Here is a 12027-nt window from a genome sequence, read left to right on the forward strand (position 1 = left end):
CGATGAGCTTTGTAAAAATTGACGCGTTTCAGAAAGGCGGGGCATAGAGGAGAAACAATAATGTACAGTATGTGGAAAATAATGTGTTTTTTGAACCTTAAACCGCATAAACACATTTCATTACACCAAATACACAAAATAATGTTCTTTTTAGCAACATCATATGACCCCTTTAAGGGCTTCTTGTGTTTTTTTCTTAAGACTAAAAGTTTGACGGTTTAACGTTTGAAAATTAAAAAGAGTAAGAACGCCATACATATTAGTATTGAAATTTGTTGTAATAAATATTACTATACAATTTTTTTAAATACTAATTTTTTTCTTTTAGGTAAATATTACAATAATATTTCTTATTTTGTTTAATAATAATACAAAAATATTTGTCATAAAAATCAATAGTATTATTTTTCTCGTCATATTGGTATGTAATCAAAAAATGTTTGCCCAAATTTTGAAACTTGCATTTATCAGTTACTTTATCAGAAGAACTGAAAATCTAATTCTTTGCATTTCATTATTTGACTTAATACTTTCCATTTTCCATTTCCATAAACAGCATGTAAAAACAAAGTGAACTTTGGTTATTCACTTTACATGTTCGTAAAACTGTCTCTTCGTTTTTATGTGGTCTGTTCTTGGCCAGAATAAGTCAAGTCAAGTCAAGTCAAGTTTATTTGTACAGCGCTTTTCACGATACAAATCACTGCAAAGCAACTTTACAGCAAATTAAGTTTCTACAATATTTAGTGGTAGCTTATCAGTGGTGACTGTCAATTAATGTACATATGGCAGAAATGTACAGAAAAATAAATTTAACACGTAATAAAACAGACGATGAACACCATTAACAGCAATTATTATATGATGCAATCAAACCTATAGCAAAATGTGGTAGTTCTGTATCTTGTTTCAGGGTTGGCATCATCTGAGGGGTTGGCATCATCTCTTCTCAGGTGTTCTGGATCCAGACTGAAGCTTGTGTAAATCCTAGCAAAAACAGAGAAACAAATAGAGACATAATTAGCGTAGCTGCTGTTCCAACCAAGCAAAATTGATTTGTTTAACCCAAACTAAAGAATAATAATGTGCATTTGATCAGATATAACTGCAGTACAAGATTATGAGATGCATTATTTGAATGCTTGGCCAAAGAGATGAGTCTTTAATCTAGATTTAAACGGAGAGAGTGTGTCTGAACCCCGAACGTTATCAGGAAGGCTATTCCAGAGTTTGGGAGCCAAATGCAAAAAAGCTCTACCTCCTTTAGTGGACTTTGCTATCCTAGGTACTACCAAAAGTCCAGAGTTTTGCGACCTTAGGGAGCGTGATGGATTGTAGCGTGGTAGAAGACTAGTTAGGTACGCAGGAGCTAACCCATTAAGGGCCTTATAGGCAAGTAATAATATTTTGTAACTGATACGGAACTTAATAGGTAGCCAGTGCAGAGACTGTAAAATTGGGGTAATATGATGATATTTTCTTGACCTGGTAAGGACTCTAGCCGCTGCATTTTGGACCACCTGTAGCTTGTTTATTGAAGATGCAGGACAACCACCTAGCAGTGCATTACAATAGTCCAGTCTAGAGGTCATGAATGCATGAACTAGCTTTTCTGCATCAGAAACAGGTAACATATTTCGTAACTTGGCAATGTTTCTAAGATGGAAGAATGCTGTTTTTGTAACATGGGAAATATGATTTTCAAAAGACAAGTTGCTATCTAATATAACACCCAGATTTTTGACTGTAGAGGAAGTAACAGTACACCCGTCTAGTTGCAAATTGTAATCCAAGAGATTCTGTGTACTGTCTTTTGGTCCAATAAGTAATATCTCTGTCTTATCCGAATTTAATAGGAGAAAATTATTGGTCATCCAATCTTTTACATTTTTAACACACTCTGTTAGCTTAGATAATTTAGAAGTTTCATCTGGTCTTGTTGAGATATATAGTTGAGTATCATCAGCATAACAGTGGAAACTAATCCCGTATTTTCTAATAATATTACCAAGGGGCAACATGTATATCGAAAATAGCAGAGGACCTAGGACAGATCCTTGTGGCACTCCATATTTTACTGGTGATAATCGAGATGACTCCCCATTTAAATGAACAAAATGGTAGCGATCGGACAGGTAGGATCTAAACCATCTTAAAGCCTGCCCTTGAATACCTGTATAGTTTTGTAATCGATCTATGAGTATGTCATGATCTATAGTGTCGAACGCAGCACTAAGATCAAGTAAAACTAGCAATGAGATACAGCCTTGGTCTGACGCAAGAAGCAAGTCATTTGTAATTTTAACAAGTGCAGTTTCTGTGCTATGGTGGGGCCTGAAACCTGACTGAAATTCTTCATAGAGATAATTTTTTTGCAGGAAGGAGCACAATTGAGCAGACACAACTTTTTCTAAAATTTTAGACATAAAAGGAAGATTTGAGATGGGTCTGTAATTTGCCAGTTCACTAGGATCTAGTTGTGGTTTCTTAATAAGAGGCTTAATAACCGCCAGCTTGAATGGTTTTGGGACGTGACCTAAAGACAACGACGAGTTAATAATATTGAGAAGCGGTTCTTCTGCTACAGGTAACAACTCTTTCAGTAATTTAGTGGGTACAGGATCTAACAGACATGTTGTTGGTTTAGATGCAGTGATAAGTTTATTTAGCTCTTCCTGTCCTATAATTGTAAAGCACTGCAGTTTATCTTTTGGTGCGATGAATGAAGCTGAAGTATTATACGCTGTAGAATCTACATTTGTTATTGTATTTCTGATGTTATCTATTTTATCAGTGAAGAAATTCATAAAGTCATTACTATTAAACTGTGAGGGAATATGTAGATCGGGTGGCGTCTGGTTATTTGTTAATCTAGCCACTGTGCTAAATAAAAACCTTGGATTGTTTTGGTTATTTTCTATGAGTTTGTGGATATGCTCGGCCCTGGCAGCTTTTAGAGCCTGTCTATAGCTGGACATACTGTTTTTCCACGCAATTCTAAAAACTTCCAAGTTAGTTTTTCTCCATTTGCGCTCGTGGGGACATTTTTATGGATTTAATTAGACTGTTAGACAGGGTTCACAAATGCACTGATGAACAGAATATAAACAATTTCAAATTTAAAAAGCTATTTAAATAAAGAACAGTTTCTTAATGTAATGTGGACTCTTTTTAAAATAATTTTTAATATGATGTTTAATATCAATTTAATAGCAGTCAATTTTTAACTGTGGCTCTTATTTTTACAGAAAGAAATAAGTTAAAGTCACCCATTAAAACATTAACAACAACAATCATGTTAAAGTTGCTCTTTATGATCAAAGGCAGGCTAAAGAAAAAAAGAACGTAAACCAAGGTAAGGGGATGAGGAAGACAGGTAATAGGGAAAACATGGTGCGCACATCTTACAGTTTGTCCATATCAGTTTCTGTGACACGTGAAGAGGAATATTCTCCTCCCTCTGGAGAGACATACTGCTCTTGCCTTTATTTGCCTTTAGTTTTTCCCCCACCTTCAGTGACAGGCCTGTTTGTTTATATCCTCCTCTTTTTCTTTCATGTGAACTCTTAGATCTAAAACTGTAGAAAAGACACTTGTCTTCCACTGCACTCACACATATGGGCAAACCCACTAGATTGTCTTTCTTTTTTAAACCTTTGAGGTGTAAGTCATCCTGCGGTAATTATATTTCCCTCTCAAGTGCATCAGATAAATTGTCAGAGCATTCTTAACTGATCCTACAGAGAGACTACAGAAAATTGTCAAGCGTGTCTACAAATCAGCCACTGCTTGAAGGCAGAAGTATGATAAAAGAATAGATAGACAGAGCTTCCATATATCAGTCCGTCTATCCATCACGAGTCTAAAAACATTGGACAGGAATGATGTGGATGGCGGCTGTTTACAGGGAAGTGGAGGACATATTCCCCCTGCCGTCTTGTTTGAGGATGGCTGTAATCCGCCGTAAACCACTCTCGTGCACAAATCCTCTAACACTAGATTAGAGTACACGACCAAAGGCAAAATGAATTAGTGAAAGCAAATAGAGTTAAAACCTTAGTTTAAAAGTTAAAATCTTAAAAGAAATGTCTATTATTTTATTTTTAATAAATTATTATTATTTATTTTTTGAAAGATCCATGGACATTTTATATGCTAACTACCTTTATATATACATTTTTAAGTAAGTCCGAAGGAATAGTAAGCCTTTTTTTTTTTTATCAGTGTCTTATTACAAGTTAAAATGTCTTCCATACAAATGTAATCCCCATAAATATTTCATTTTCTTGTGTGTTCAGAGTTTCTAAGATGTAGTAAAGCCTATTTTTCCTGCAGCCACATGGTGGAGTGCAGTATTTGCAGTCTCTGGCAGTTAAGGCTAATCTATCTGCTGAACTAGCGTGGTTATTAGTCATGCCGTTACTTTCTTTAGGTAAACATGTAGACTGCACCCCAGTGCTGCAGAGCCTTTGAAATCAGACGTCACACTTTATCTTGAGCTGTGTCTGTTTGATCATCTGTTCGCATTCAAATACTGGTGCAGTGACAGTGCTCTGGTTCAGGCTGACATGAATGCTCTTTTAGATCCATAATAAAACATGATGGTGCCTCTTGCGGATAAATGAATATACTTCAAAGCAGAAAACAAAAAAGGTTTCCAGTTTATCCTTCTCACTCATCTGCCCCTCATATATCTGATCAGAATTACAGTAGTAGTGAGTTGTGCCATGCACTCAGCAGTTACTTTCAAATCCTCTAACACTAGATTAGAGTACACGACCAAAGGCATCCGTGGACTTACTTCAAAGTTAAAGTTACTGTGGGAAAGAGTTTGCAAATTCACAGCATGCAAGGAGCCTGCAAATGTTTTAGAAATCAGACATGTTTCAACGATACAAATAGTGCTAATAGTGAATAAATTGGACAGATATAATAAAATTAAACCTGTCCCATGTAGTGTCACAAATTGTAGATGAGCACTTTGGACATTGTAAACTGCATCTGAAACTATTGAAAACAGCATTTTGCTGTTATATATAAGGCTAATCTATCTGCTGAACTAGCGTGGTTATTAGTCATGCCGTTACTTTCTTTAGGTAAACATGTAGACTGCACCCCAGTGCTGCAGAGCCTTTGAAATCAGACGTCACACTTTATCTTGAGCTGTGTCTGTTTGATCATCTGTTCGCATTCAAATACTGGTGCAGTGACAGTGCTCTGGTTCAGGCTGACATGAATGCTCTTTTAGATCCATAATAAAACATGATGGTGCCTCTTGCGGATAAATGAATATACTTCAAAGCAGAAAACAAAAAAGGTTTCCAGTTTATCCTTCTCACTCATCTGCCCCTCATATATCTGATCAGAATTACAGTAGTAGTGAGTTGTGCCATGCACTCAGCAGTTACTTTCAGTACATGCATTCAAACTCTCAGATGTCATGAGATTATAGTATGTAATCAACCAACCTGAGAATAACAGTGGATTTACTTCAGATAAATTTCCTTTATGATGTTGCAAAATTCACCTGTAGATATTTTGGCTTGTTTTTATGTTTGTGTATCCTTTTTCATTTGTTTTGATGACCTTTTGATGAACCCTCTTCTTTTTTTTGATGATGAACCGTTTAGTTTTGGATTTGGATGTTTGAAAATGCTTTGCCCGTGACGCATATTAACTGACCCTAATCTTTAGTAGAGGTCCGCTGGTCATGATATACCCACCAGCACGATGTGAAATCAAGTGCACTTTCATGTTTGAAAATCTTAAAACTACTTTAAGTCTGTTTTTGTCTTAAGGAACTGCTCCAAGAGTGAGATTAAACCCACAGCTAAGAGCTAAAACATATTCAGGCATTGTGAAGTTTTTTCCTCGCCGTCTGCTTGTGCAGGTCTTTATGAATAAAAGATGTGTAATGAAACAGTTCTATAGTGGTATATAGTGCTGCATTGCAGACAACAGCTCTCCAAAAATGGACGTTTGTTTTAAATAAGATCATTGCTTCCTGTGTAAAATGAAAGTCATGTACCAACTTTTGTACCAGTTATAAGACCCTAACAATTTCAATTTCATTCTACTTCATTACACAGTGGGTAGTAACTGATTACATGTAATCAGACTACAGTTCCTTTTTTATTGATTACGTTATTATTCACACAATAGCAATAAATTATTTTTAATTTATTGATTCTCCGTGATTATTATTTTTCATCTTTTAAATTTTCCTTTCTAAAATAGTTTACACATTCAGAAAGCCTTCCAGTTTTGTGGACATTCACACAAAGACCAGTCACTAGTTAGGTGGCAATAACGACCACCTAAATAATTACCATTTTAAGTGTTTATTTTAATTTTACATTTTTATTATTTAATTACGTATTTGCTCATCACGCACGACCCCCTACAGTTATGAATCACAGTTTTGGAAACCTTGACATAATGTAATGTTTAATTCACTTCATGTTGTTAATAACAATGAATGGAGTATATTTTCTTTCTATTTGTATTTTATATCAATATGGTACGAGATCATATCATATATTTAAATCAATGTGAAAAACAAGTAGTGAAATATTTTTTTTTAGTGCTTGCCCAAAAAGTATTTTAGTCTGCAAAACCTTAGCCCTTAGCAAAAGCATGGTCACCGATATGTAACTGTTTGCTGATTAACATGAACAAGGTGAATTATATAAAAGTTTAACTTCTTTTCAAATAAAAAATGAATAAGAGAAACTATGGATGTGAATGTTGACTACCCTTTTTTAGAAACAGCTTTATATACAGTAGGGCTATTGTGAGACTGTTGGCTTATCCATCTATGGGGTAGATGAGGTGAAACCATCCCTGACTTTCACTCTCCAAGTAAAAATGCACTCAAAGCCCTTGTCTGAGAGTTAAACCATTGTAAGCATGTACCCCTAGATCAGTCGTCTAATCCTGGAGCTTTACCTCACGTCACATACCTCTGTGTCCTTCCCCCTCTGAGTTAAAGCTGTCCTCATACTGACTTATGACCAGCCTTAGCCTTTCTGAAACTAACATCATTGAAGCAATTTCTGCTAAAAGCAACAATGCTCAACTTTAAGCAGCTTGTGTATGGATTGTTCATTGCCAAACAAGTAGCTCTTATGAGCAGAGTTCACAGGTCATTTCATTTATCACTCTTGTCCTCAATGGCACTGCTCTCTGGCTTTACCTGCTGAAACAGACAAAATAAAGCACTGTTCCCAATTCATTGACAATTTCTGACATGAGTGAAATTTGTCATTATTAATGAATTTTCATTTCGTGACACAAGTGGTGCAGAAATTACAATTTGGTTTTGCCAAATTGAAGTATTTTTGCATTGTTAGTGTTTGTCCAGTGAGGTAGACAGTGCATGATAAGATTTGATAATATTTTGGTCAGCGCTGTTTAAGCCTACACTGACTCACATTTGACACGCAGTTGACATGCATGTGTACGCATGCATACACTAGCGCTTATATTTTTGTGGATAATCTGGAATAGGTGGGATTTAAACGAGGGATGATCTGGGGTAAAGCACAGATTTGGACTGAACATTCCCACAGATACCGGCTACTGACTAAAGAGAGAGGACTGTCACATGGACTTGGTGACATCATCATGAACATCTTTGTGCCTGTGGGTTATTTCAGGGCTGTTTAAAAATTTTAAATATTGCATGAAACATTAATTGACTAATTAATCAGATCATTCTTTTGCACTCAATCTATATGCCACTGAATTCATGAATGATTCTTGTGAGTATAGTACTTGGGATAGTATTGTCATGTCCAATGGTAGGAAAACCGCATTTGTTATAAGTTAATATGCTAAATTGTTAAGCTAAGTCTTATTTTTCCTAATTATCCTCAGTGATTTCTGTCTCCAGTGGTAATTCTATGATCCAGATGTTTTGTATTAAATCAAAGAATATACATGGTGGCTTATAAAACTGGTTGTTACTACTTGTGTATACTGTGGTAAATAACGTATTTACATGCTATGACATACTTACTATTTATATATGCCATATTGATAAAGTACTCATCACGCACGCTACTTTGAGCCTGCAATCAGTTTTGCACTCATTGCGTCTCTGACATCTCTATGACCTTGTTTGATGGATTAGCCTCATTGGAGGATGAGGGGTACAGCATGTATGCATTGATTTATGCCACATTACATTTTATTGCTCAGAAACGCTTAAACATCTGATTCAGGATCAGCAGTTTCCCTCAGTAGTTGATTGTTTATTCAACTATTGGCATTTTTGACCCTGTTGACAAGCATTCAGTGGTGGAAATGACATTTATACAGTTTTGGGATAATTTGATAGACTCCTTTGTCCAGCTAAGGTTAATGTCATAGCTGACATTTCATGTATCTTAAATAAAAATCTTAAATCTTCTTTGTTATTTCACTCTTTAAAACTGTAAAATCTGTGCATTTGTAATATAGCAAAAAGACTTTAAAGATTCCAAGGCTGTCTCAATATGAAACTTTTGTCTTGTGTTTTAGGTGTGCGAACCAAACAAGAGGAAAATTTACGTGTGTTTCTGCTGGTATGTGGACTCAGACGAGTTAAGGATCCTCTGTATCTTCTAGAAGTTTTTGCAGGTATAACTGTTCTATAAGATCAGAGTTCATCCTCAGTCATTGTGCAACTAGAAACTGCGACAGTTAGTCTTTAAATACTAATTTAATTATAAAAACATAATTAGAATAATTATGTGTGTTAAATGAAATTTGATCCTTTCTCTTACAGAATGGCACAGTCAGAACCCCCTAGTGGTCCTCATCATCATTGGTCCAAAGGTAAGCAAGAAATAGTGTCTAGTTTAGGACAACAACTAGAGGTTACAGGCTAGATCCGGCCTGTCAGTTTTTTTTTTTTTGTTTTTTTTACACAAACCTTTGATTTTCATTCAGTTCCTGCCCTTCAGCTACACATATTCAAATGTGTCTTATAAAATTAAATTTTATTTATTTTAGTGGTCGACCATGATCTGTCTATCTATCTATCTATCTATCTTATCTATCCATCCCATGGACTTTGTGTTTTCATTCCTCGTGTTCCCTTGACCTAGTTTCTGTCTCCCCATGATTATGTCATTATGTTCAGGTGTGTCTCGTTTATTATCCATGTCATATCCATTTATTATCATTTATTGTCCATGTACTTAAGTTCCCCTTTGGCTCATGTTTACTGCCGGTTATTGTTAAATGTTACCCTGTGTGTGGAACCTTCCTTATTCTTGTGGATTTATTAAATATCAGTGTTGATTATCTTCTTCGTCGTGCGCTACTCATCTTTCGGTGAGAGGTCGTGATTGAACATGCTGTGTATATTGAACTGTCTGTCTGCCTGGAATTATCTATCTGCCCTGAATCGTCTGTCGGACCTGAAACATTTATGGAGGTCGTTACCCTGTACATGATGCTCCCAGTGCTGGGAATTGCCATCTGGTGTGTGTGGGCAGAGCACACCGTCCCAGAAACCCCTGCGCCTCATCCCTCCGTCCCTCTGGCTCTGTCAGGCTCCTCCCTCCCTCCGGCTCCACTTTGGTCCTCTGTCGCTCTGGCTCCACCACGGCCTTCCGGATCTATTCCTTCGCCTTGGTCGCCGGAGCCATCTGCTCCACCTTGGCCCTCCGGATCCTCCCCATCACCCTGGCTCATCGGCTCTCCGTCTCCGCCTCGGGCTCCACCTCCACCTGCTCCACCGCCGTCGGTCGGCCCCATGGAGTCGACAGCCCTTACTCAACCATGGCTCCTCCCTCTGTCGGCACCACTGTGGGCCGCCATCCTGGCTGGGGTCTGGGTCCCGCCTGGCTCCTCCTGCTCCCTCCTGTCTTCTCCTTGGCTCCTCCCTCGATCTGATCCGCCTTGGCTCCTCCTGCTCCCTCCTGTCTTTTCCCTGGCTCCTCCCTCCGTTTGATCTGCCTTGGCTCCTTCTGTCTCCGTCCTGGCTCCTCCCTCCATCGTCTCCTCCCTGGACTCTGTCTGCTGTCCTCTTCCCGGGAGTCCGTCCTCCGCCCGAACCTCCACCTGGTCATCTGCCTACCTTCCTGCCAGCCCTTTGCCGTCCCCTGTTATCATCCCTTCTCCTCTCCTTGTGTCCTCCTCCTATGTCCCCCTCCGTTCCTCCCTTTGTGTCTGCGGCGCGAGGTCGCGCCTTCCAGGAGGGGGGCAAACTGTCACACCCATGGACTTTGTGTTTTCATTCCTTGTGTTCCCTTGACCTAGTTTCTGTCTCCCCTTGATTATGTCATTATGTTCAGGTGTGTTTCGTTTATTATCCTCATTTGTCCATGTACTTAAGTTCCCCTTTGTCTTCCGTTTGCTGCCGGTTATTGTTGAATGTTACCCTGTGTGTGTGGAACCTTCCTTGTTCTTGTGGATTTATTAACCCTTAAATGCATGAATGTTTCGCCAATCGTTATTACATATTCGGGTCTTTAGCGACCTGGAACTATATATTCAACATGGATGGATCTCAGCAATGATAACTGCTGCAATAGCAAAACAACTCTCTTGATATTTTAAGAACAATTACAGAAGAATAAAATAAAGCATATTTCATTACCTTTTGAAACTTAGAAGGGTTCAGTTTGAGCAGATGATTTTACCATTGCTATCATCGTCAGAGTGCACTGCCACAGTATATTCAGCATCTGGCTCATATTCACAATCTGAACCATATTCTCAAAACTACCGTTTTCAATGACTTCATATTCAATATTTTGATCACTGGCAGCTTATTCACCACACCCACCATCAAATGACAGTGACATTTATATTTCATTGTGTACAGTAATTGCTTTGCAGTAAAGCCATTCAAACCAGTTCAATTTTTGTATTCTTTTGTTTTATGCCTGCGGATGTGAAGCGAAACATCACATCATCATTGTGTATCAAACAGTGCCACCTCGAGGAATAAAGATGTATTGCACATATTGAGTCATCAGATATGTAAATATAGTTGCGCAAAAAAATATACATTTACATACCTTGGGTCTCTAGCAACCCTATACGCTTTTTACAAAAAATGAATCAAAAAACAGGCATTCTTTTATATTTCATTATTTTTTTCTTGTTATATTGTTTATAATGAATAGATTGAGGAATACTAAGAAAGTTTATGTCAAACTTTAAAAAATGAAGGAGGGAGAGGGTAGTAAATGATGTCATTAGTGTGGATTATCTTCTTCGTTGTGCACAACTCATCTTTGCACTACACAGCAGCGTGACATCTCTCTATCTATCTATCTATCTATCTATTATTACCCTAATAGATTATTACCTATTACCTTAGTTTTTAGAAAATATGATTTCAGACTTCCCAGCTTATTGCATGCACTGTTGGTTACAGTGTTTACTTCTGTTTTATTGATGTTTTTATCTATTTGTTTTCTATTTTATTTTATTTTTAATTTTTTTGTGAATGATAACTATAATAGGATTATAGAGTCTAAAAGTTGCTATCTAAAATACAAATCTGTTTTACAGATTTATTTGTTGTGAATTTTTTATGAAGTTCAATTTTTTCATATTTTTCATATTTGCACTGTTCAGTTATGTGTAAAGCTACTCTGCTTTGAAAACATGTAATTACATAAATAGTCAAGTCAACTTTATTTATATACCACTTTGTACAATACAGATTGTTTCAAAGCAGCTTTACAGCATTAAACGGGTAAATACAGTAAAGTGTCAATAATGCAAACAAAATTCAATTCTGCTGTAAAGTAGCTCTAAAAAGAGGACAATAGTTAACAGTGATTTTTTTAAATTAAAGTCAGTAAAATTTTTCAGTTCATCGTTAATTCAATTATGTCATCATCCAGCTCAGTTCAGTTCACTTACAATAGTGTCCAAAAACATAGTTAAGTCAATAGAATTATTTTTTTAGTTTTGTGTCCCGCTGAAAAGTGTACAATGTTGGAAATTCCCTAGATAATCTATTCCTCGAAAGAAAGTAGTTGACAAGCCCTGGTCTAATTATTCCATTTAACACCCATT

The 12027-nt window shown here is 36.9% G+C and overlaps 1 protein-coding gene across 3 annotated transcripts in view; it reads left to right on the forward strand.

Annotated features, from left to right (window-relative positions):
• The window catches only part of glt1d1 (glycosyltransferase 1 domain containing 1), a 37832-nt gene that overhangs the window by 11584 nt on the left and 14221 nt on the right, over nt 1–12027 (forward strand). For all 3 annotated transcript variants that reach the window (XM_016524861.1, XM_016524862.1, XM_016524863.1), the window contains 2 exons: nt 8524–8622; nt 8771–8820. In XM_016524861.1, the coding sequence (XP_016380347.1) occupies nt 8524–8622; nt 8771–8820 (149 nt within the window). The remainder of the gene's footprint in view (nt 1–8523; nt 8623–8770; nt 8821–12027) is intronic.

Source organism: Sinocyclocheilus rhinocerous, unplaced genomic scaffold (assembly GCF_001515625.1).
Source record: "Sinocyclocheilus rhinocerous isolate Xijiao unplaced genomic scaffold, SAMN03320098_v1.1 scaffold9548, whole genome shotgun sequence".
In the NCBI taxonomy this organism is placed as follows: domain Eukaryota; kingdom Metazoa; phylum Chordata; class Actinopteri; order Cypriniformes; family Cyprinidae; genus Sinocyclocheilus; species Sinocyclocheilus rhinocerous.